This window comes from Alexandromys fortis, unplaced genomic scaffold (assembly GCF_014885135.2).
Source record: "Alexandromys fortis isolate MF-2015 unplaced genomic scaffold, M_Fortis_MF-2015_v1.1 scaffold_197, whole genome shotgun sequence".
In the NCBI taxonomy this organism is placed as follows: Eukaryota; Metazoa; Chordata; class Mammalia; order Rodentia; family Cricetidae; genus Alexandromys; species Alexandromys fortis.
Window position 1 is genome coordinate 1,960,251 of NW_026068072.1, and position 24,968 is coordinate 1,985,218.

Here is a 24,968-nt window from a genome sequence, read left to right on the forward strand (position 1 = left end):
TCATTTTTCTCATCTGGAACTTTCCCATAAGTCTTTGAGGGAGCCCTTGGTCTGTGGAAAGCTATCCATCCAAAAAGAATAGCAAAGAAAGGCCTTTAAAGAACCACTTGTTTAAGCCTTCATTTTAACGCAGGACATCTCCGAGCCTTCAGTTGTACAGCTCTGCACCGGCTCCCTCTGGAGACTGCCTGAGGCTTTCTATGCTCCTGAGACCTTAGCGGAGGAAGCTGCTGTAGCTGTGTCCACTGATGTGAGTGGGCATGTCCTACGGCAGTGGCAGTGAGTGCCGACATCATGGTGGATGTCCTTTTTCAAGGTTGCTAATGTGGTTAGACACATTCATCCAAGATGCAGGATTTGGTAATCTGCATTGGCCCAGAGTGTGGTGGCATTCATCTGTGCTCTCAGCACCTGGGATGCTGATGCAGGGGGATTTCAAGTGTGGGCCCAGCCTGGGTCATTTAGCAAGACATGTCTCAGTGCATCTGGCTGTGCAGGCTGTCCTGTGTAACACTGTAGGAGATGCTCCTGCCTTTCCTGTTCTTAGCTAGCTCACTGGAGTCCATCAAAAGCCTGTTCTGCAAGCTGTATGAAGTAAACCTTACACAAGCCCCTCCCTGCTTTCACTGGGCAGAGGGAAATATCTGTGCAGTTGTGTGTTTCATGCATTCTCAAAACAGACAAGATGGGCAGGCCCAAAAGGGCCCCAAGATTACAGAAGAGAAAACTTTGGCCATCTCTCTGGGCAAGCTGAGGCCCAGAGAATGAGGTGACTCAGCCAGAGTCACATGACCCCTTTTTTAGACACCAGGCCCCCTATTTGGGATTGAACTGTGAGGCTTGTGCCTGGGCCCGGGTGGCCTCCGTCATGAGTGAGTGGAGGGTTTCTGAATCGAGCAAACCTATAGAGTTTTATTAGTGAGACTGCCATAGGGCCTGGCAGTCAGTGCGTTTACCACACTTAGGGGCTGACGTGTGGGGAGAGCGGTGAGGGTGGGACCTATCTCCCCATGCTGAGAGAGAAGCAAGAAGCAGATGGGGATGCTCTGTAGCCACAGCACTGCCCAAGGTTGGTGTCTTTGTTGTTTCTCAAGGTTGGCAGTTTTGTCCTTAGTATTATCAGTTTGTTAAAGCAGAATCATGCCCAGGGACCCTAGAGCCAGCAGTTCACTGTCTGTGCTGTGACAGACCAAGACACTTGAAGGTCTGTTCTGTCCCCCGCACAGAGACCCTGGGAGTGAGAGGCCTTGGGGGTCCCGAGCTCAGAGCAGGGAGGCAGCCAGGCAGTGTGGTGGGTGAGGGTGTACATCCTAGCTCACATTCTCTCTCTCCATCCCTTCCCTTTCCCCTATCTTAGACTCTCACTCTGGGCCTGAACTCCTTACTCTGAGGAGGGTGACACCTGCTTCCACCTCTGTGGCACTGGGGAGTCAGACATGCTCTGTGCACCACATTCGGTTTATGTGACTCACATTTGAGCTCAGGGCTTTGAGTGTATTGAGCAAAGCAGTCTACCAGCTGAGCTACACCCCCAGCCTCCTGCCTCAGTCTACCAGCTGAGCTACATCCCCAGCCTCCTGCCTCAGTCTCTTCCTAGGTCAGACACAGAGAGGTCCAAAGCCAGAGTGACTCTGGCATGCTGGGCCATCATTCACCAACCACCTTCTGATGCTGGCTAGCCTGCCCCACCTGATAGGTGCCACCCCAGCCCTGGGGGGCATCCCTCGCCACACCCTGACTACATGCGGCGTTTGCTTGTGAAGATCCCAGTGGTGCAGCAGCCGCAGGAGGGTCTTGGACTGCTCCATGGGGACTGGGCCTGACTGCAGTGGCTCTGAAGGATGCAGACTCTGCGTCCCCTGCGCGGATGGCTGTGGGCGACTCCAGTAGCAGCGGCTGCCGCCTGTTTTTCCTGCTGTCTTCTTCACACTGTTCAGATTTCCTTCCCACTCTCCAGGCTAAAGTATCAATGCCAGACGTGTGACTAATTAGCGCCTCTTAATTGGGGAAATAAGACTTTTAGATGTTGTGGAAGTGGCAGCGGCTGTCTGACAGGTGTCGATGCCGGAAGAGGACAGAGAGAGCATTTCCTGCCCGGGGCAGCATCCTTTTCACTTTGCCCTCCAAGTTTCCCAAGGAGAGTCAAGGAGACAGCGGCCAAAGCACAGCCAAGATGATGGCTGCTATGTATTGATTGTCTACCGTGTGCCCCGCACTGCACGGTGCTCTGGTGGTCTTTAATTCTACCTGTTAAGACACCACTGGACAGGCTCAGAGGGGCCAAGTGACCTGCCCAAGGTCACACAGCAGGCAGACTGCAGAGTCTTGGTGGAACTCATAGCGAAAGCACAGAGCCATCCCAGAGCTGTGTGATCTATGGTCATCCTGTGCTCAGAGTACAGGAGCCACGCGATGGGGAGGGACCATGGGCCCCTGGTGTGTCTGCCCTGTGCTATGGCTTTTCATGCTGCCTTTCACACTGTCTCATGCAGTCTCTCCCAGGGAGATATCAAGGCCCAGAGCCATGGCCTGGATCACCCAGAGCACATGGCAGTCTGGCTGGCTCTGAGTCCCCACATCTGCCCTTCCAAGCCAAGCTTGGTATTTCTGATCTCATCCCCACCTACAGAGTAGGAGAGATTGAATGCGTCTGGAGTGAGCCTGGCCTGTCTCCGTGGGTCTAGCAGAAGCCCTCTATTGGGCCAGAGAAAACCAAGTTTCAGCTTCTGCCTCCACTGCCCTGTTTGTACCCCTGGTCCCTGCCCTCATTTGTGTGCCAACACTGGGAGATGACTGGAACTTTGATAATGGGCCGTAGAGTCACGCCCCATTGCTGCCTTTCCCGGCCTGTGTTTCTGAGGATGTGACCATACCCAGTAACTGAATCACAGAAGCAGGGGGACAGATGAACGGACAGGGACATCCACTAAGGCACCTGTGATCCATGAGCCATGACATGGAGCCAGTCCAGCTGGTCAGTTTTTCTGTTTCTGTTTTCCTTCTGCTCTGTGACAGGTATTAACCCTCTTGTCTGTCTTAAGTGAGGGCTGTTCAAAGCAAGGGAAATCCTGCCTGCTACTTCCTGGGACACTTATCCTCCTACAAGGACCTCCCCAGTTTCTAACAGTGAAGAATATATGTGGGACGAACCTCCAACCAGAGACAGGCTTGGCCTTGAACGCTGACTCTACCTCCTGCTCGCAGTGTGGCCTTGAGTACACTGCACAGGCTCCCCGAGCCTTGTTCTCTGCAAGAGCAGCTTTACTCGTGTCTGTATCCAGGGTGTATAGGTGAGAGCAGATAGGATCATCTCTGCGAACAAATGCCATGTGTGTATCCAGGGTGTATAGGTGAGAGCAGATAGCAGGATCATCTCTGCGAACAAATGCCTTGGCAAGGTGCTGTACCTTCTTCCTGGCGCTGGGAGGGGAATTAATAGACAACAGGAAAAAGAGAAGGCATATGGCCAACAGAGGGCCCGGAAAGCTCGGTGGACATGGAGTGGTGGAGCCATCTGAGGCAAGAACACAGCATGGGGACCGCTAGTGAGGCCATGCTGTGGGGGCTGTGCTTATGGCCAGGGGTTGGTGAATGAGAAGAGCTGGGGCCACCAGAATGCCAGACAGAGCCACTGTGTGTGGTACATTCCCATGCCCTCCATGCCTTCCAACATGATCCTACAGTTGTCCCAAAGTGTCTGGTTAAGAATCCAGTCACAGTTTATCTGGGTGCTCTGCTGATGTCACAGACTGTGTCATGTGGCTGCCTTCCAATGCAGAGGGTCTTCCCCATGGGTAAAGTTCAGCTGCCCTGGGAGAAACATGGAGGGTAGCCCAGGACCTCCTTTGATGCCCTTGCCCGTGTGTCTGTCTAAGAAGGCTGTGTACTTATTGGCTCAGCAAGGACACTGTAATGCAAGACGACAAGGTTGAGTCACACCCTGAACCACACAACATACCGGGATTCACCATACACAATCATGGGTTGGTGTATGAGACAGGGAATTGGGAGAAGTGAACAAGTCTTGGTAGGACCGGATGATGGCTAGGGGTTTAATCTGTGTGTAATGGCAGCCACGGGAGGCTGAGCAGATAGTACTGTAGGAATTCACGCCTGTGCTCCATGTTGCTTCCACGCATTGCCCTGAGTTGTTACGGAGTGTCTCCTGGTGAGAACGTGGCTGTGTGGGAAGTTAGAATGGTGGCCTTCTCCTTCAAGCCTTTCCTAGGGTGTCCAGGGCTCCAGGAGTAAACTATCCCTGCATCTTGGTGGTTTCTGACAGTCGTAAATGGAAACTCAGGGTTCTTCTAGGTGAGGTGGGAGCCAGGCCTGACTGTGTGCACCTGCAGGTCAGTAGTTCTGGGCCATCCTGGACTACATAGATAGTTCCAGGCCAGCCTGGGAAAGATGAGGTCTTTTCTTTTTAAACTGCTTTGTGGCTAGATCTAGATTCATATTTTACAGTAACTCGAGCTGGGTGTGACTCCGTGGGGAGCGCACTCCCCCCCCAGTATGTTATAGGCCTTGGGTTCTATCCTCAGTATTGTAAGGGAAAAAAAAATAACCAACCTTAAAACTAAATTTGACTCTTGAAATTTTTGGGGTGCCTCCTTTATAGCTGCCCCAGTCTCTCTGGAGCCATCTGGAGATGGTAGTTATTTAAAGAGGTAGTGTGTAAAACTGGGTTTCCATTTTCCCATGCGTGTGGCCCAGGGCTCTCATTTAGATGCAGGTTCTGAGGCAATCCTGCCACGCCTGTGCTTCTGTCTGGGCATGACCCAGACCACAGCTCTGCACAGCTCTGGCCCCGGGTGAGACTCATGTTCTCTTCTTATCTAAGAATAGTGGGGTGGGGAAGGCGTGGTGGGTGCATGGTAGGCAGCTTTTGGAGACCAAGCAAGCACTGGGCTAGACCCTCCTCAGCTGCACCACCGTGGCACACCACCCACACGAAAACCCTGGGGAGGGGCATGCGCACTGCAGTAGCTCCTGGTTGCCTAGCAACAGGAAGTCCTCAGTGGCGGGTGTTCTGATTTATGAGAATATTTTACCCCTGGGTTACATTAGCAGTCGGGCACTCAGGAGGTAGCGTATACCGTGGGTGCTCGGCACCTTCCCTGTGCCTGGATCAGCTTCCTGAAGGTCTGTCTTTGAAGTGTCTTTTGGGTTCATGATATCTGAGGTGAGCAGAATGTCACCCTACAGGGGAACAGTGGATATGAAGTCTAGAACATCCTTCAGACACAGGCAGGGAGGTCTGTCACAGCTGTTTTTTGAGAACGTCTTTTATTTACTCTTTGACAGTTTTATACACTTTATCTTGAACGTACCCCAAATCCTCCACTCCTTCCCCAGGACACCCCTACCATGTCTTCCTCCTGACTTACTTTCTTTCTTTCTTTCTTTCTTTCTTTCTTTCTTTCTTTCTTCCTTCCTTCCTTCCTTCCTTCCTTCCTCCCTTTCTTTTTCTTTTCTTTTTTTTTAATAAACAATGAGCTGAGTACGGGTTGTGCTACCCTGGGAGTGTTGATTGTCCTCACTGGACAAATACAGTGTAACGATGCAGGGTGCCATGCAGTCTCTGGAGTCTGTAGTGACAGTGGGAAGGAGGCTGCCTGTGTCCTGTGCTGAGGCCCATCTTTGTCTTCTCCTGCTTTCCTGGTCCAGACCCAGGTCCAGATGTAAAGGGTTCGATGGGTAGATAGGAGCCCTGTGGGTCACCAGTTCTGCTGGCAGGGGAAAGACTTGGGGTTTGAGCTGCCTTTGGTTGGAAGAGAGGCCTGTCCATCATGGGAATGTCCACTTTGAAGGGAGCCAAGAGGGCACTGTGAGAAGCTTCCCCATGCGTACCCTGCTCCACCCTGCATGAAATGACCTCAAGTGGCAGGTGCCCTGGGAGATGCTGGGGTCCATTTACCCGCTTCCAGCCCTCCTCTGCTAGGTGCTGCCTGAGTCCAGACACCATCATCTGCCGTGACTGTCCTGTGCCCCAGCACAGATGTCCACTCTGAGTCTCAACAGCAGGGCATTTTGGAGTTTACTGCAGTTCTGCTGCTTGTGAGCTCTATGGCCTTAGGCAAGTGAATTAACCTGTCTGAATCTTGGATTCCCACCTACACTGTGGCGTGTAGCAGTACTTATATTACAGAGAGTGTTGAGAAATTCTCTTCTTCCCCCCTCCTCCCTACTTCTCTCCTGCCCTCCCTTCCCCAGGAGGCACAGAGTCCCACACATGAAGTAGATATTTCTTGGTCTTCCCAACAGGAAGTCAGATCTACTACTAGCCCCATTTTGCAGAGGAATAAAGTGAGGCTCGAGGACATCAATTGACTCATGTGGCAGGCAGGCAGGTGTCTAGGGTTCAAACCTTGTCTGGTTTGCTTTCTGTTGCTGTGTAGATATGCCGTAACCAAAATCATCTGGGGAGGAAAGGGTTATTTGGCTTATACTTCCACATCACTGTTCATCTCTGAAGAAAGTCAGGATAGGAACCTGAAGACAGGAGCTGTTGCAGAGGCTATGGAGGGGAGCTGCTTACTGACTTGCTCCTCATGGTGATGTGGGGTTGCCCTCTGTATGCTGTGAATACCATTGGTTAATAAAGGCCTGCTCTGAACCCATAGCAGAGCAGGGCAGAAAGAGCTAGGCGGGGAAAGCTAAACTGAATGCTGGAAGAAAGAAGGGCAGAGTCAGAGAGAAGCCATGTAGCCCAGAACTTTATCCGGTAAGCCATGTGGCGATACACAGATGAATAGAAATGGGTTAAATTAAGATATAAGAGTTAGCCAATAAAAAGCTAGAGCTAATGGGCCGAGCAGTGATTTAATTAATACAGTTTCTGTGTGATTATTTAGGGGCTAAGCGGCCAGGAACCAACAAGGTTCCTCCTTATTATACCATGGCTTGCTCAGCCTGCTTTCTTTCAGAAACCAGGACCAGCAGCCCAGGGATGGCACCACTCACAATGGGCTGGGCCTCCCACTTCTGTCATTAATCAAGACTATGCCCTCCAGGTTTGTCTATGACAATCTCATGGAGGAGGTTCCCTCTTCCCTGGTGATGCTAGTTTGTGTCAAGTTGATAAAGACAAGTGTGTTGTGTATTGTCTCACCCCCGCCCCCAAGGTGGTTCAGAACCTCTCTCCTTGTGTCTCCCCACCACAGGCTCCATTAATTAGCCAAATCTGCCAGAGCCCTGTGTGGGTATGACCTATGACCCAACAGTATCTGTGTCCTGTAAAATGCAAGCAGAGTCGGGCTGTGCCACCATAGGAGGCCAGACCCCCAAATTCAGGAGAGAGCCCCCCTTTTTGAAACCTGCATCACTCTCAGCCCAGCTTTGACATTCCTTGTGCGGGTGCGGCTGGGTCTAGTCCTTCCCATTAGGGATCCTGGGTCTCTGGAGCCACCTGACAGGCGCAGACCCCCTGAGGCTGGGGCGCAATGTGGATTCCCTAATTATCAATGGGAGCAGTGCCCCACTGCCTGCCACATTCTATAAATAGGGAGCTGGAGGAAGATTTAAATGCCACCGGCTTGTCTCTGGGCGGGGGAGTTAAAAACAGCTCCTCAGAACCAGCCCTGTGCTGGAGACCAAGGGTAGGGAAAGCAGAGGCCTCGATTGGACCGCGTCCATTCCTGTGGGCCAGGCCTTCCCTGGATGGGTCAGTGACCATGACCCACCTACAACACATGATCCAACCCACAACAGCAGTACCCAGGGACATTTGTGACGGGGAAAGGTGAGCCCTGGCGACCTCAGGCTGTGCTTCCCCCGAAAGGAGACGAAAGGCAGCCTCCAGTGACCCTTGGAAACACCAGGAACCCCGTGACCTGCAGAGGCCACATCCCTACCCCTAAAACAAAGTCCTGGGTGGCTTCAGGGCCCTTGGAAACCCAGGGTGGAGAGCAGTACTGTGTCCCCTGCAGAGGATGCCGTGTCTGCTCCTGAATGCAGAGCCTAGTGACTCATGTGAGACCTTGCCCAGCTTGTGTCCTGCTGGCTGGAATGTCTTTTGTGGGCAGCTTGTGGAAAATAGTAATAATAAATAAAACGTATAACAATTTTAGTAGTTGCTGCTATGTTTAGGTTCAGAACATGAAGCCAAGGGCTCCAAGCTGCATGGCCAGTGGGTAGTAGAGCCTCTAGCTGGGGTTCCTCAACTGCTACTGCAAGGCTACAAGCTGCTCAAATTGTAATCGCCCAACTCTCTCTCTCTCTCTCTCTCTCTCTCTCTCTCTCTCTCTCTCTCTCTTTCTGTGTGTGTGTGTGTGTGTGTGTGTGTGTTGGAACTCAGGGCCTCCTGCCTGCTGCTAGGCAACTCTGAGCTCCACTTCCAACCATGGTTTTTTTTTTTTTTTTTTGTGGTTTTTCGAGACAGGGTTTCTCTGTGGTTTTGGAGCCTGCCCTGGAACTAGCTCTTGTAGACCAGGCTGGTCTCGAACTCACAGAGATCCGCCTGCCTCTGCCTCCCAAGTGCTGGGATTAAAGGCGTGTGCCACCACCGCCCGGCTTTTGTTGTTGTTGTTGTTGTTTGTTTGTTTGTGGGTTTTTTTTTTGGCAAGGCCAGACAGAAACCTGGCCTCTTTATAAGGAAGCTTTTGAACTTCAGTCTTCCCAAGTCTGAGCTTGCTACCTCTGTCACCTGGGAGCTCTAGAGAGAGTGTGGAGGCCACCTTGGTTGTCCTCTAACTCTCCTGTCCTAGGAATGAGGACAGCAATGGAGAATGTATCCCCTGTCTAGAGCAGAAAATTTGAAGCTTCAAACTTTATTTTTTAAAATAATTTATTTATTTTTATTTTATGTGCATTGGTGTTTTGCTTGCATATGAGAGTCTATGTGAAGATGTGAGATCTTGGAGTTACAGACAGTTGTGAGCTGCGATGTGGGTGCTGGGAATCGAACCCAGGTCCTCTGCAAGAACAATCAGTGTTCTTAACCACCAAGCCATCTCTCCAGCCCCCTCAAATATGATTTTTACTCGTGTCGCATTGAGGAGACAGGCCAGCAGAGGGTCTTATATGTGGGAGAGTGGGCGACCAGCTGGTGTTTAGAAATGAGAACCAAGTATAGTGAACTGTGAGAGATCCCAGGAGGTGAGTGACCCTGGCCTTCTGCCCACTGAGAGTCTGCTGGAGCATTTTCTGTCCCTGTATGCATAGCTTAACTCCCGTGTTTATTTGCACAGAGTAGGCACTGTGTGTTTGCTTGGAAGTGGGAATTTGCTAGCATGTGAAGGGACTGTGGGTTGGAGTGGCTGGGAAGAGGGTAGAGGGCAGGAACACAACCCCTGCTCCTGGATTCTAAATGCAGAGCTGGGGAACTGTGCGGCTTCTCACCTTGATGGCTACGGGAAAGATCAGCCAGAGCCAGACCTAAGTGAGTCCTGAGGCCAGCTGGCATGGAATGGTTGTCAGCCTGGACCGCCAGCTGCCTGTGAGTGGGAGTCTGGGAGGGTCCTATCACCTGGGGTGCTGCCTGTTCTGTGAGCTGCTGGGGGTTTGTTTTCTGGAAGCTGCTTCTGTCACAGCTGCCAGACAGTTCCTATAAACTCCTCCCACCTCACTGCAGCTCCGCCTCCCACGATCCCTACCGGGAAACCAGGAGCAACCCAGTTTCTTAAAGCTTCCTGCCCCTCAGGCTTGGGAGGCAGTTCCACTGGCCCACTGAACTGAAGATCACAGTCACTTCTAAGCATTTCCTGAGCGTGTCTGTCATAGTGCTCCATATTCCTATGACTCACTAGCCCTACACTGCCAGCCATTTGAGGTTCTGAGAGGTGAAGTCACTGGCCCAAGGTTACACAGCTTCTAGATCCAGGGAGCTAGGACCAAGGTCTGGATCAGCTATACCCAAGGAGCCTGTGCATCAGTGCCCACCTGCAAGGCTCTCACAGGCATGTCCTTTACCTCCTTACTCCTGCAGGTCCCAGAAAGCAGAGAGACGCTATGGAAGGGACCGGTGGGTGCTGCTCCCCACTCCTTGTTTTCCCTCTCTGCACTTCCTCTTGCTGCCCCAAAAGTCAGACCCTGGAGGCCCCTTCCTGCCTTCTCTGGAACTCGAGGGGCAGTTGCTAATTGGTTGCAGAATCGAGAGGTTAGGCTATGCCCAGGCCCTCCACCCTTAGAGTCACAGACTTGTTACTTGCTCTGCCCATCTCTAGCTCTAGATTCTGTTCTGGTCGGGCCTGGGTTCCACATGTGGAGAAGATATACCATCCTTATAGACAGCCAGGCCAGTGACTACTCAGTGTGGAGATGTGGAGCCTGAACACATGAGCCTCTGCTGTGACTGGCCACTAGGCCTGTGAGCATCGGCCTTCTGCATGAGATCCACTTGGATGTTACAGCTCATCATCCAGCCAGACCTGCTGACTTTTGGACACTTAGGCTGTCCCAGCTTTTCTGTCTAACACTGCAGGGGACACCACGGGTCATCTATAACACTGCAGAGGACACCACTGGTCATCTATAACACTGCAGAGGACACCACTGGTCATCTATAACACTGCAGGGGACACCACGGGTCACCTATAACACTGCAGGGACACCACGGGTCACCTATAACACTGCAAAGACACTGTATAGTTTCAAGGCTGCATGTGGCTGAGGGCACTTGAGTTCATGACCAGGGCTGGTGAGGTGACTGATGTGACCTATGTGAGGTGACCTGCAGTGTCAGCTGACACCTCATTGAGAGCACATGTGAATACACACGTACCCATATATGCACACATACAGGCATGCAGAGAGAGACACAGTTCACACATACACATGCACATAGGCCCATGCACATTTATGCATAGCCATTTGTACACTCAGTAGTGTACACAATGAAACATATACACATGTGCACAGGCTCCTATATATACAAATATCTGCATACCATGTGCTCATTTAAACTTACGCAAGCACACATTGACTTATATGCATGTTCACATGTATGTGCTGACATACACATGTACACATGCTGACAGGTAGGGAGTAGCGAGACTCATCCCTGTGTACTGTGGCCAAGGCCTCCTGTGGGCTGCTGAACTGTCCTGACCAGGCATGACCTACCAGGCATGTGACAAGCACACAGAGGCAGGCCATCCCAACTTGAGATCCATGAGAGTATCTGCTGGGTGTTTCCCACAGCCTCTGAAGAACCAGTAGTGCTGGGAAGAGATCATTGTGGATCCCCCTGTGGGGTCTGATCAGGTCTATGAATCAGCCTGGGGCTCCTGCTCATCAGCAGAGAGCATCCTGGGAAAGGGCGCTCAGCCTGCCTCCTGGACCCAGCTGCCCACTGCCCATTGCAGCCCACAGCAGTGAGTGCCCTGGTAGGTGAAGCACCCACACCAGCCTTGTCCTGCCTGCCCAGTCACACACTTGCCCATACCTGAACCTCTTCAAGGTCTGCGTCTTGTCACATGCCCTGCTCCAAGTCCTTTGTCCTGTGATTCTAGACGTCTGTGTGTAGTCTCCCTTTCCTGAGGGCCAGGGGATCTGGGACCCCCCCCTTTCTGCCCTTGCTCTTTTAGACTCCCCCCACCAACCCTGCCATGTCCTTGTCATCTTCCCATACGAATTCCTTTGGTAATTTTCTCGTTTGGATCTGTATGTGCTGCAGTGCAGATATGAAGGCCAGAGCACAGGTTTTCTCCCGCCATCCGGGTACTGGAACTCAGGCACACTTACGGAATAGTCATGGGGTAGTATCTCCTGTCACTCACGGTGGTTTGCTGGGATTGCCATGAACTTGTGCATATTTGTGTATGCACAGTTATCTATATTAGTATGTGTGAGTTAGGTCCTTGATGGTATTTGTGAGCTCTTGTGTGTGCATATACATGTGTGCCCACAGTTTGTAGTCTGTACTTGTGTGTGTGTCTTCATTTGAGTATATATTTGTTGTATGTGTGTGTAATGTGTGGGCTTTGTAAGTGTGTGTGTGTGAATGTGTTTGGGGTGCTCCAATTTGTGTCTCTCTGTGTGCAGGCAGGCATCTATGTTTGTGCAGATGAGTTTTGTGAATTAAGGACACTGGGAATAGAGGCACATGGTAAACTTATAATGTGAGTGTCCCCACAAGTCATGACTGAACCGGTGGTCATGGTATGCCCAGGGAGACATCACTCTCGCTTGGCGGACTGGGGGTTGATCCTGAGGCCATGGTGTCACACCCAGCTTATTGCTTTCTGATAGGTTCACACTTCTGGCTGCGATGTTGTCCCTTGCCTAGAATAAATCAGGAGAGAGTTGACATACGATGTTTGAAAAAGGAGGTCAAGTTTGGCTCACTTGGCTGTCTTAAGAATCTTAAGGCACTGGGGGAGTGTATTCCACCTGAGTGGAGACAGTATAGTCTCAGGCTTTTGTGTAACTATTCCTCCCTAAGCTTGGCTTTCTATCACCAGCACAGGAGACAGAATAGGGGGCATAGCTCCCTCTCCCTCCCGCTGCCCATGGGCTTCTGTGGGCTTTCCCTTGTCAGCTTGGGCCAGGCTAGGCTGGGACATACAGTGGCCAGGGTATATTCATGGCCTTTTCTACTCCAGATATTTTCTTAAGGTGTGCTTCTCAGGATGTAGCTCCAGTGTTAAGTTGAGAGAGCTATTATACTCTTATCTGATACAGAGCATAGGCCCCATGGGTTCTCAGGGAGTCCCAGCCTCCCAGCCCAGCTGCCGCCTTCCTTTATAGCCTCCCGAAAGCCTGGTTTGCACACTCGACCCTGAAACCAAACCCTCTTCCCGCAGACCAGCTGCCTGGTGTGAGCCTGCCACTCTGGGAAAAGCTGTCCCACGAGAGGGAGAGCTCATCACTCCTGCCTTGCTTGGCCCTCACTCGGCTGAGAAGTGGTTACTGAGTTCCAGCAGCGCCTCAGAGCCAAAACAGTCAGGAATGTGAGCACCTGAGCATCCACCAATCCCAGGATCATGGTCCAGCCCTGCCACTTTCTAGACATGTAGGTGATCTGGAGGTCATGAAATCCCTTCTCAGGGTCTCAGTCTTCTCCCCATGTGAGACGGGGCCACACAGGGTCTTCATGTTCCCAGGTCTAACCTGAGCATTGTTTTAGAATCCCGAGACAGAGCAAATGTCCCCGTGCCACTTGGGTCTTTGATGGCACAGCTCCCTACACAGCTGGGGTGTAGACTGGCTGGGGGTGAGGGGCAGGCTTCTCGGATTCTTTGGAGCTTCACTGTCAGCTGGTGGCCGTTTGGCTTAGGGCTCTTTCTTAGGAGATGTGTCAGACACTCCAAAATACATGCAGGCAGGCATGGTGTACTCCCTGTTCCTCCTCACAGTATTGACTTCCTGATACACACACACACACACATATACACACATACACACACGTGTGCATTTGTGGAGACATGTATTCCCAGCATATTTATTCAACAGCTGCTACAGGCCTGGCATTTTCCCAAGGGTTTGGGCTATGGATCTAGAGTGAGCAAAACACTGCCTGAGGGCACAGGCAGTCTTGCCAAGCTCCTGTTTTATGGCACACACCACTTACTTCCCAGGTGTATTAGTTACTATTCCATTCCTGTGGCATAACACCCAACAAAAGCATCTGGAGTCCGTCATGGCAGCGGGAAGATGAGGTCAGTTGGCACGCACAGTCTGGAAGTAGGGAGACACGGATGGATGTTGGCGCTCAGCTCACCTCCTTTTTGTTCATGCCGCCATCATGTGGGGGTGGGGTCCCCTCAAGCACATGTCCAGATCCTAGTTCTGCCAAGCTGACAATCAGTACTGAATGTCACACTAGCCTTCAGTGCCATCTTAATAGTGGCTGAGTAATTGTTAGCCCAGAGACCCCCAAAATGTGCCATCTGTTTCTTTGTAGAAGCTTGACAGTTCGTTAGCAGGTCAGCGTGAAGGAGTGGGGTCTGCCTTATTCAGTTTCATCTCGGGATTCATCTAGAAGGCATGCTAAGCAAAGACACAGTCAGTACGGAGTGTCTCTTAGTGCACCTTCAGCCAGTTTGCCATGGAACCTTCTAGATTTTTTTTTTTTTTTTTGCTTACATTCATGTGTACTTGTTTGTTTAGACAAAACTACTTTCCTGGCACATTGTTGCTGAGACTTTTTTAATTCTGAGTTTGTGTTACCTAGTGTTCAAGACATCTCTCTGTGGTGGCAGACATTCTGTGTGAGTGCCGTTTTCATCTCAGCCTGGCCTCCCTATGTAATGTTCCATGGTCCCCACCCTCTTCAGCGCTCAGGCTGTTGTTCCTGTTTTGCACTGATGGCAGTCCTGCAGGGAGCGGCTGTGTTCTGGAACCTGGCAACTGTCCTTGCTCATCTCCCTGAGATGAACTTCTGGAACGAACCCTGTTGATTCAGCTAAACCTGCAGGTTTTAAATAGGCAGACATATGTTCTAACTTGTTTGAGCACAAACCTTAGAGGTGTATGCTAGCTTGGTCTAGGCACAAGCCTTGGGGAGGAGCTCCCACTCACTGTGGTCCTAGTGCCTAGTGAGTTGCTGGGCCGAGCCAGTGGGCTTTTAAATCCCAGATTCCTGAGGGGTCCAAAGCCTGTGTCCTTATTAGAACCTCCTGGAGCCTTGTGAGAAAGGTGGAGCAAGCAGGTATTGTCTGGGGGTCTGGAGAGAGTTGTGGATCCCGCAGATGGAGCCCCCGTCTTCCAGGCTCTGCCTTTCACCCATCTTGGAAACTTAGGGCTACATTCTGCTCAGTTCCCGTGCCTCAGTTTCCTTGTCTGGCAGTAAAGTGCAGAGAGAGTGGCTTCTGAGGAACCTCCTGGGTCTGATGTCTAGGATTTGGTTCCTCTTATTTGGAGTTGGCAGAACTGTTGCAGGGATTTGGGTGTTGCTACCATCTGACCTAGACCCAGCTCTCCTGCCCTCTTTCCCATTGCTTGTGTATGCTTTTTAGTGCTTACTTTTGCTGTTTTTAAATTCTTGAGACAAGGTCTTGCAAAGAAGTTCTGACTAGCCTAGAACTCACTATGTAGCCCAGACTAGCACTGAATTCACGGCAATCCACCCTGTTTCAGTCCCTGAAGTGTTGGGATTACAGGCATGAATCAACCCCCACCACACATAACAATGTCACCAGGACCACAAGCTCTCTTTTGCAGGTTCTTTGTCTCTTATATAAAAACATTTAAGAGGGGATTCATTCTTTTGGGGTTCGAGAGAGGAAATGACAGTGCGGGGGAGGTGGAGGCCTCACAGCGGTCTGCAGAAGGGAGATGGGAAAGGAGAGAGGAAGGGCCTGTTTTCTCAGCTAGAGGCTGGGAAGGCAGGACTCAGCATTCAGTCACTGGAAATCAGGAATCTTCAGATGGAAGGAGCGTGAGGCTCTGGGCAGGGGAGTTAAGATCTGTGCTGCAGAGGGAAGGAGCCTCTGGCTTAGCCTCTGTGAGCCCCTGCAGTGAGAGAGGGGCTTCTTCAGGGTGCAGCTGTTCCTTCTGCCTCCTGTCCCTCTTTCAGGTACTTCCTGTCTCGTTTACCTTCTCCTGAAATGACATTTCCCCCTTATCACCAGAGGCCTCAGCAGCTGTCTAAGTCAAACTTTTGCAAAGGGCCACAGCAACTCACAGTCGTGTCCTTTACGTAACAAGACATCACCATTCCTGTCTCAAAAGAAAGCTCTTGGCAGGTGAGGCCCCTCTTGTCTATGTCAGGATGCTGTGGCCACAGATTGTGCCATCTGCACCAGAAGAACATGGCAGAGATGTGTTCTGGCCCCGGTGACACCTGGGAGGCTGCTTCAGAGGCCTCTGCTCTCCCAGCCTCACTCATGGTTGGTGAGCTTGGGTAGAACTGAGACAAGACTCAGTAGGAGGTCTTGCCTTCAAGCAAACGCTGAATGTAAGATTTTCTAGAAAGCTTAAGTGTTACAAGTTCTCTGGGAAGTGGCTGACGTAGGGCCTTGCAGCTACGAAAACTGTCAAGAAGGCCATGACAATAAGGTGGGATGGAGTTGGGGAAGGGCTGATCTGTAACATTTGCTCATAGCAAGTCCTAAGTTCCAGGGAGGATTCAAGGGTTCCAGGCCCTCGAATGTGGCCCATGACCTTGGATATAAAAATGCAAACATGGTCCCAGCTGGAGCCATCCACTATGGCACAGCATGTGTAAGGTCAGTCCCCTGTGCTACTGCAGGCTGGGGCAGACATCAGCCTGTCTCAGACACACTGTGCTCAGCAGTGTCTAGGGAAGTGTTCACAGAGATGATAATGACAGCCCGAGGATGCACACCCTGTGGCTGATCCTGAGTGTAAAAACAACCAGCTGCTTAGAAGTCACCGTCCTTGGTCCCACACAGTGGGGTGTTCTCTGGCCAACAAGGACCATGTGGAGAGACTGACCCACAGAAAATCCCAGACCAGAGTCAGTCATGGTGTTTCATTTGTGTAAAAATGTTCCCTGGGATGTGTGTGTGTGTGTGTGTGTGTGTGTGTGTGTGTATGAGTGAGTGCGTGCATGTAGTCCTGACAGAGACTCTACCACTGAGCCCCTTCACCCCAAACCCCCATTATAACTCCTTTGCAATGGAGGTGGCCCGAACTGAGACCACCTGGGCAGGCTGTTCCTCCCTGGTGCTTGTGTATTTCGTTGCTGGGCTGTAAGGGTCTGAAGAGGAATGAATGAAGCCATGCCAGGATGATCTTCCCTCTCCTCCCCCACCTCCAGAGTCCTCATCCAAAGATGCTAGCTGGGAGTGTCACGAAAGGCCAGGGCGACAGTTCATCTGGATCACTGTGAGAGAGTAGCCCACACAAGACCACTTTTGGTTACTCTTGAGAGATCCAGGGTATTAGTGGCTGGTTTCCATGGTGATGGTACAAGACAAGGCCTTGCATGTACCACCCAAGTGGGGAAGACAGCAGCACAGGTGTCATGGTGACTCATGAGTCACCCAGATGTCAGGCGCTAGACTGGGCTGGTAGCCAGCTCTGTGATGACCTGTACCCCTGCTTCCAACCTGTATGTCACACCACCAGTCCAGGATGTCACTTTCTCGGCTGTGAAGTAGCATTGTACTGAGCTCCATAAGGTGGGCCTCAAGTCAGCAGTGTGTCTTGCTATAGACTCAGGGTCACTGTGTTGGGCAGGGACACTGACAGGGCTAGGTGACACACAGCAGGATCCTGTACCTGGTTATGTGTTAATCACTTCTCTTACCACTGGATAACAGGGAGGTTTTCTCTGCTCACCATTCCAGAGCACATAGCCCACTGTGGAGCAAAGATCTCGGGCTGCCTGGACCGTGTGGGGAGACTGTTTGTTCGTATCATGGAGGATCTGAAAGCAGAGAGCTTGGGTGGGAAGCAGGACAGACTCACTTGAGGCCTCCTCCAGTGCCCATACCGCTGATTAGTCCTTATGTCTTAAAGATTTCACAGCCTTCCTAATGGGGACAAAGCATTCACACAGAGACACTAACAGGGGGCATTTCACACTGGACCCTAAGACACATTCCGTGCCAGAATGCCCTTCTGAACCCGGAAGTGCTGCTTCCTGTCATGACTTGGCAGATAGGGCATTGGTCTGTCTCCTTTGCCCTGACATGGGCAGCAGGGAACTGGGTGCTGTGGGGTGGTAGGATTGTACCTGAATCCCTCCTCATGTCTTTGCAGAACCAGCTGAAGCAGTGCTTCTCCAGGAGAGCACCTGAAACCAAGGATACTGACACCCTTGTTCACGAAGCCGACAGCCAGTATGGAACCTGGGCAGATCAACACCAGAATGGAGGCAGGTAGGAACACACCTGGGTGAGGCTCCCAGGTACCAGTTGACACAGAGGGCGCTGTGTCTGCCCTGGTTAGGTGTAGACAAAAGTTTCTGTCCCTCCTGGTCCCACAGTCATTCAGTCCCAAAGAAAAACACAGAGACTTATGTTAATTATAAATTGTTTGGCCTATTAGCTTAGGCTTATTATTAACTAATAATATTAACTAACTCTTACAACTTAAATTCACCCATAATTCTTGTCTATGTTTAGCCACGTGGCTTGGTACCTTTTCTCAGTAAGTCTTGCTTTCTCTGGTTCTGGCTGGTGACTCAGTCTCTGCTTTTCCTCTTCCCAGATTCTCCTAGTCTGGTCCTGCCTATACTTCCTGCCTGGCTACTGGCCAATCAGTGTTTTATTAAACTAATACAAGTGACAAATTTTTACAGTGTACAAGATCATTGTCCCATAGCACTTCCCCTTTTTTCTTTTCAAAACAAGAACTCTGAATCTAATCTCCTTTGTTTAGCTTTTTTCTTCACCATTATCCATAACAACTGTAACTAACACGCTAAACAAAGACAAACATCCATAATCCATTTTTGGGGAATGTGGGTGTAGTTCTCTAGGCTACTTCCTGCTGATTGGGGTGCTGATAATCTTATGGGGACCCAAAGAAAATTTAGTATTATGGTCAAGTCTGGACTGGAGTACTCTGTGAGGCCGAATCATCTCAGCCATCAGTCCTGAGACTTTTCTGGATATAAAACTCAGAGGAAATTGCTACAGAGGTGCTCTGAAATGTTGGCTCATCTGGGCCATCAGTTTCCATTGGAGATTTTCCTTGATCAAACCTTTTTTTTTTTAAACCCAGAATGAATCCACAGCCTCTCATTAGCTGTGGAAACAAAAGCAAAACCTCTTCTCCAAAGTAACATACCTTTTGACTTAAATTTTGAAGGATTAATCCAGCAACGTTTATAAGCAGATATCTTTGGGCAGCTGCAGCTCCTTCCTCAGCAGTCAAACAATGCAAACACAACACAATAACATACAGTATCCAGACTCTGTATTTCCGGGAATCTTTATGTGGCTTTTTTTCTTACTCTATTTCTTTTTTAAAGGACTTTCTCTATCCTTTTTCTTTTCTATTCTAAGCCTACATATATTCTTAAACACACTGTAAAATGTTCTAGGGTTTTTTTTTCCCCCGTCTAAATCTGCCTTTACTGTGTATCTCTATCTTTTTCTGACCACACGAATCTTTAATCTGCTAAGCAGCATGGCTAGGTTTAAAGCAGCAGCTTTGGAGGCTGGCTCCACCCATTCCTTGGCTTCCTGAGAGTCCATCTTCATGGCGGAAGTATTGACAGGAACCATGTTTATTGCTACAACTCTGGAATTTCTAGGTTCATACCACCACCAGAAAGCATGCCACTGGCTGCTCACAAACACCCTTTAAGTCTTTGGTGACAGAGCCTCTTAAAGAGTTGTCATACAGTTTTTGCTGCTAACACTTAGTCAGGAAGCCTTTCTTAAAGGAGCTGAGCCTCTGCTTGCCACCAGCAAACAGAGCCAACCAGAGGTAGACTGTTATCAAGAAGCTGCGTTTGACTCTGCTCTTGTTTGTCTGTCTAGAATCCTTTTTAAGTTTTCTCAGGCTTTATGTGGGAATTCTTGCCAAACATTTGGGTGCCATTTGTAGAGCGAAGTTTCTGTCCCTTCCAGTCCCAAAGAAACACACAGAGGCTTATATTAATTATAAACTGTTTGGTCTACTAGTTCATGCTTATTACTAATATTTGCTCTTTAACCCATAATTATTTTCTATGTTTAGCCATATGGCTTGGTACCTTTTCTCAGTAAGGTATTCTCATCTTGCTTCCTCTGGTTCTGGCTGGTGACTCACTCTCTGCCTTTCCACTTCCCAGAATTCCCTTAGTCTGGTCGCCCCACTTATACTTCCTGCCTGGGTACTGGCCAATCAGCGTTTTATTAAACTAATTATACTGTACAAAAGCATTATCCCACAGCAGTTAGAGCTTCTGTTGCTGTGATGAACACCGTGAACTAAAACAGCTTGGAGGAAAGGGTTAATTCATCTTCCACTTCCATATCACTGTCCATCACTGCAGGAAGTCAGGACAGCTCAGAGCAGGAACCTGGAGGCAGGAGCTGATGCAGAGGCCATGGAAGGTGCTGCTTACTGGCTTGTTCCTCACAGCTTGCTCAGCCTGCTTTCTCATAAAACCCAGGACCATCTGCCCAGGAATAGCTCCACCCACAATGGACTAGGCCCTCCCCCATCAATCACTAATTAAGAAAATGCCCTATAGGCTTGTCTACAGCCTGATCTTATGGAGGCATTTTCTTAATTGAGACCCGCTCCCCTCAGATGACTATGGCTTGTGTCAAATTGACATAAAACTATTCAGCATAGAATCTATGTGGCTGGCGCAGAAAGTTCTGTGTTTTAAGAAACTGTAATAGGAAGAAGCAGTTGTTGTGTAAAAAGGGCATTAATTAGAGAGCCACAAAAAAGATAGGAAAAGGGACAGGCAGACCCTCAGGGACAGACATACAGACAGGGTGACTCACAGAGACAGACTGAGTAAACACTAATACCCTTGTAAACAGGAGCCAGAGGCATACCAGTGGTGCAGGTGATGGTCTGGGTATCTTGTGGTGACAATATTCCCAGGCTTGTCAAACCTGAGGTTCTCCACTTGTATCCGAGTCAACTTCACACGGGTCTTAAAACGTCTGTAGATGACTATGTCATATCACACTGTCAAAGCCTGGTCTCCACCCGCGAGACACAGGGTGGCTGCACAGCACTGTGGTGTGTCACTGGGGTTAGCTGAAGACAGACAGCAGCCCTGGGTTCCACTCCAAGCCCAGACAATAACAGCTACTACCCAAAGAACCTTTTGGCCCCAGCACAGGTCACACCTGCATTTGTGCTTCTGTGTCTCTCTCGATGCTTTCGGATATCTGTGTGTGTTTGTATCTGCTGGCATGCACTCCACAAACTGTTCCATAAGTAGCGCGAGCATGGATGTGGCTTGCAGAACCTTCTTTTGCCTGGCTGGGAGGGAGCTCCTGGGGCAGCGGTTTAAAACTTCTGAACCCACCCCTTCCTCTGGGGAGCAGGTTGGATAAGATGGACCTCCCTATCGGGCACCTTCCTCCTCCATAGAAAGGGTCAGTGCTCTTCATATGCTGTAGGCTCAGTTCATGCCTGACTGACCAGTCCTGTGATCTATGGACACCATGCCAAGACTGGGAAACTGAGGCTCACAGAGAAGCAGGGACCTGAGTAAAGAACATGTACATCAGTAGCTGAACTGGACTTAAACCCGGGCCCCATTTCTCCCACTGCTGGGGGCTCTCACTGCTCCTTTGGGTCACTGCTGGGGGTGCTGACTGCCCCACTGGGTCACTGCTGGGGGTGCTGACTGCCCCACTGGGTCACTGCTGGGGGTGCTGACTGCCCCACTGGGTCACTGCTGGGGGTGCTGACTGCTCCACTGGGTCACTGCTGGGGGTGCTGACTGCTCCACTGGGTCACTGCTGGGGGTGCTGACCGCACTGCTGGTGGTGCTGATCGCTCCACTGGGTCACTGCTGGTGGTGCTGATTGCTCCACTGGGTCACTGCTGGGGATACTGACCGCTCTGCTAGGTCACTGCTGGGGGTACTGACCGCTCTGCTGGGTCACTGCTGGGGGTACTGACCACTCCGCTGGGTCACTGCTGGGGGTACTGACCACTCCGCTGGGTCACTGCTGGGGGTACTGACTGTGCCACTGGATCACACTGTCCCAGCTGCTCTGAATTAAAGCTGGATTAAAACTGGTTGAGAGAAGAAATGGAACCAACCAGTAGGACTCGCCCTCATCTCTATAACTCCTCTCTGCTAACCTGTGACTTATGTGTGTAGTGAGATTTCTTGAGTGTTTGGTTGGAAGTGCCCCTGCAGGAACACCCAACTGTCTGGTGATTTGTGCTGGAACTTGTTCCTGTCTCCTAAAGGGCCCTGAGCCCTGTCCTCCCAGCTTCTGTCTCAAGACTTCTCATACCTTGGTGCTTCCAATGCTGCGCTCCCCCTGCTGTCCTCCAGAGGAACTGCAGCCTCTGGGACCAGGCTCTCTTGCCTTGGACAGCGGTGCCCCCTGCTGCCAGAGGGTTTCTCTTCCCTCTTCTCTGGGTTTGTGTCTTCCCATTCAAGTCCTTACACCTCAACCTTAAAAACCTCTTGGAGCTGGGAAACACGTGATAAGATGCTGGGGCTCAGGACTGACAGTGAGGGAGCGAGTGAGTGAGTGGATAACTGAGCGAGTGGGTGACTGGCTGAGTGTGTAAGTGAGTAACTAGCGAGTGGGTGACTGGCTGAGTGTGTAAGTGAGTAACTAGCGAGTGGGTGACTGGCTGAGTGTGTGAGTAACTAGCAAGTGGGTGACTGGCTGAGTGTGTAAGTGAGTAACTGAGTGAGTGGGTGACTGGCTGGCTATCCAGCTGACTGGTTGACTGACTGACTGGTTGACTGACTGACTGGCTGACTGACTGACTTGCTGACTGATTGGCTGACTGACTGACTAATTGGCTGACTTGCTGACCTGCTGACTGATTGACTGACTGACTGACTGACTGACTGGCTGGCTGGCCGGCTGGCTGACTGACTGGCTGACTGGCTGGCTGACTGGCTGACTGACTGACTGACTGACTGGCTGACTGGCTGACTGACTGACTGATTGGCTGACTGATTGGCTGACTGACTGACTGATTGGCTGACTGACTGGCTGACTGATTGGCTCACTGACTGGCTCACTGACTGACTGGCTGACTGGCTGACTGACTGGCTGGCTGACTGACTGACTGGCTGGCTGGCTGACTGACTGACTGGCTGACTGACTGACTGGCTGACTGACTGGCTGACTGGCTGACTGGCTGACTGGTTGACTGACTGGCTGAGTGAGTGAGGCAGCCATTGGTTGAAGCAGGAGGGCTGAGACCCAGTCTTCTCTGCTGGTTATTAGGGACCCTAGGACCCCCTTGCCTTTGTCCAATGGAAACATAGCATGAGCTATCTCCATGAGATCCACATGACTTCAGATGTTGTGCAGGTCCCCAAAGGAGTACACAGATGTAGGTGATGTGTGTTCTGTCTTTCCAACACTTCTGTGGTCAGTGTTAGAAGTGAACTGACAATTCCCAACAAGCCCAACTGCCTGCTTTCTCTGCATGGAAGGACCTGCGTTCTGAGGCCTCTGACCCGAACCTCTTCTCGTCAGAGCCTTGGTGGTTTACCACACACCTCCCCACGGCTCGTTTGCCTCTCATTTTTTATTTTGTTTTATTTATCTTTCTTTATTGGGCACAGGTAGTTGCTTACATAGCCCAGGTTGGTCTCCAACTCCTGACTCCCCTGCTTCTGCCTCCTTCCACGGAGATTCCAGGTGTTCCGCCATCACTCCTGGTTTTGCTCTTGGCTCTCTTTGTCACCTGTGCAGGTATCAAATGGCCACTGTTGCCGGGAGGAAGACCCCTGTTGTCCCCAGGTTTGGGATTGAGTGTCCTAGGCCCTCTGTGAGTGCTGTTGTTTCCTGCCTTTCGTGCAGTTTTGGCCCCGAGTCCCCGTCGTCCCCGGACAGCAGTGCTGCATCTGCGGGGAAGCAGCCACCCAGCAGCCACTTGTCCTCGTACACGGAGTCCACATCAGTGGAGCAGCATGACAGCTCCAGGGACCGGCGCAGCTCCAGCGTGGACCGCTCCAGTTCTGAGCTGGAATCCACAGATGGCCCAGAGGGGCCACCCCCACCAGACGCTTGCCCAGCAGAAAGAGAGGACGATTTTTCCTTCATCCATGTAAGCTGAAGCTGGGGGAGGTGGCTGGGACGGAACAGCCGTTTCTTATTAAAAGGAAGCATGGCCTGTGCAGTATCACCACCCCAGCAGGATGGGCGCATTATGCCAAGGACCCCTGTGGTGGGCATGGGACACAGCCTTAGACATGTACCTTCCTTTAGCATAGTATTGCCCCATCCTAGCTGTGTGTCTTGGGGCAGATGTCCTCACCTCTCTGATCCTCAGCTGCCTTACTCAGTAGTGATGAGCACATCCAGCTCCACGGCCTCACAAGTGATCACAGGTGTCCAAGGCACATCTTGCCATGAGTTCTTCCGGGTCAGCCGGGGCCTGTCTAGAGCAAGCACAGAGAATAGCCTCTTCGGGTTCTCGCTCAGCAGAGCCTGGGCACCAGGCATGAAGAGCTCTCTGTGACAGCTGTTCCAGACACAGGTTCCCTCCTCCAGAACTGAGCTTGCCTGGGTTCCACACACAGCCACCCCTCAGGTGCCCACTATCCGGAGCCGTGGTACCCTGCTGCAGAAGCCCTAGTCTCCAAGGATAGGAACCGTCATTATAGGCTGCAAGGGCCCCTCACTCCTGACCAGGTGCCTCACCTACTCCTGGGTAGTTGATGCTCCCAGGGGACCCACAGCTACACAGCCAAGGTTTTCCCTCTGGCATCTCTAGATAAGAGGAGAGACAGCAAGACCAGGGTGAGCCCTCAAGGACACTGCCATATGAACAGGCACTGGCGCCCATCTCCGGGTGTTGTAAGGAACTCAGTGGGTGATGCGATCCCATTCACTCAGCAGCCATGCACTGAAGTCTCACTGTGGCCGAGCTTGCTGCAGCTCATGTGTGCATGTGATGTGTGTCATATGACACGGATGACACTGGACATTCCTTCTTGAACTCTGAGCACTTCCTCCTAGAATCCATCCTAAGCAACAGTGGCAGGTGGCACCAACGGCCCTGGGTCCCTGGTAGCTGCCACGTCCCATGCACATAATGATAACCAATGGCAGCATTCCCTGCCTGCCTTTTGGAGTAGCAAGTTGGCATGGTTGCTGATTCTGCCCAAATACTGGCCCTAAGTATGGGGTGAACTGAGGTTTATGTGGTTTGCCACCATGACTTGGGTATCCTGTGGGGACCATTTGGAGGCTGATCAGAGAGATGTCCCAGGGTAGCCCTGTGGACATGGAAGTGCCCCTCTTTATTGGTGCTCTGTAGGTGGTCCCTCCCCTCTCACCTGCACTCAGGATTATCACGGGGGCCACAGTGAGTACCTCTTGGCTCAGGGACTCCATGAATATGGTTGTCATAAAGACGCAGAGAGATTTACTCAGCAGGTCACTCAACAACCAGTACATAGCATGGATTGAGCTCCTGGTCCTTCCTTCACTCTGTGTGACGTC

At 51.1% G+C, this 24,968-nt stretch overlaps 1 protein-coding gene across 3 annotated transcripts in view; it reads left to right on the forward strand.

The window, feature by feature from the left end:
• Window positions 1-24,968, forward strand: part of Kiaa1671 (KIAA1671 ortholog) — a 135,357-nt gene that overhangs the window by 105,063 nt on the left and 5,326 nt on the right. For all 3 annotated transcript variants that reach the window (XM_050121058.1, XM_050121061.1, XM_050121059.1), the window contains 2 exons: window positions 17,611-17,729; window positions 23,322-23,568. In XM_050121058.1, coding sequence (XP_049977015.1) covers window positions 17,611-17,729; window positions 23,322-23,568 — 366 coding nt within the window. The remainder of the gene's footprint in view (window positions 1-17,610; window positions 17,730-23,321; window positions 23,569-24,968) is intronic.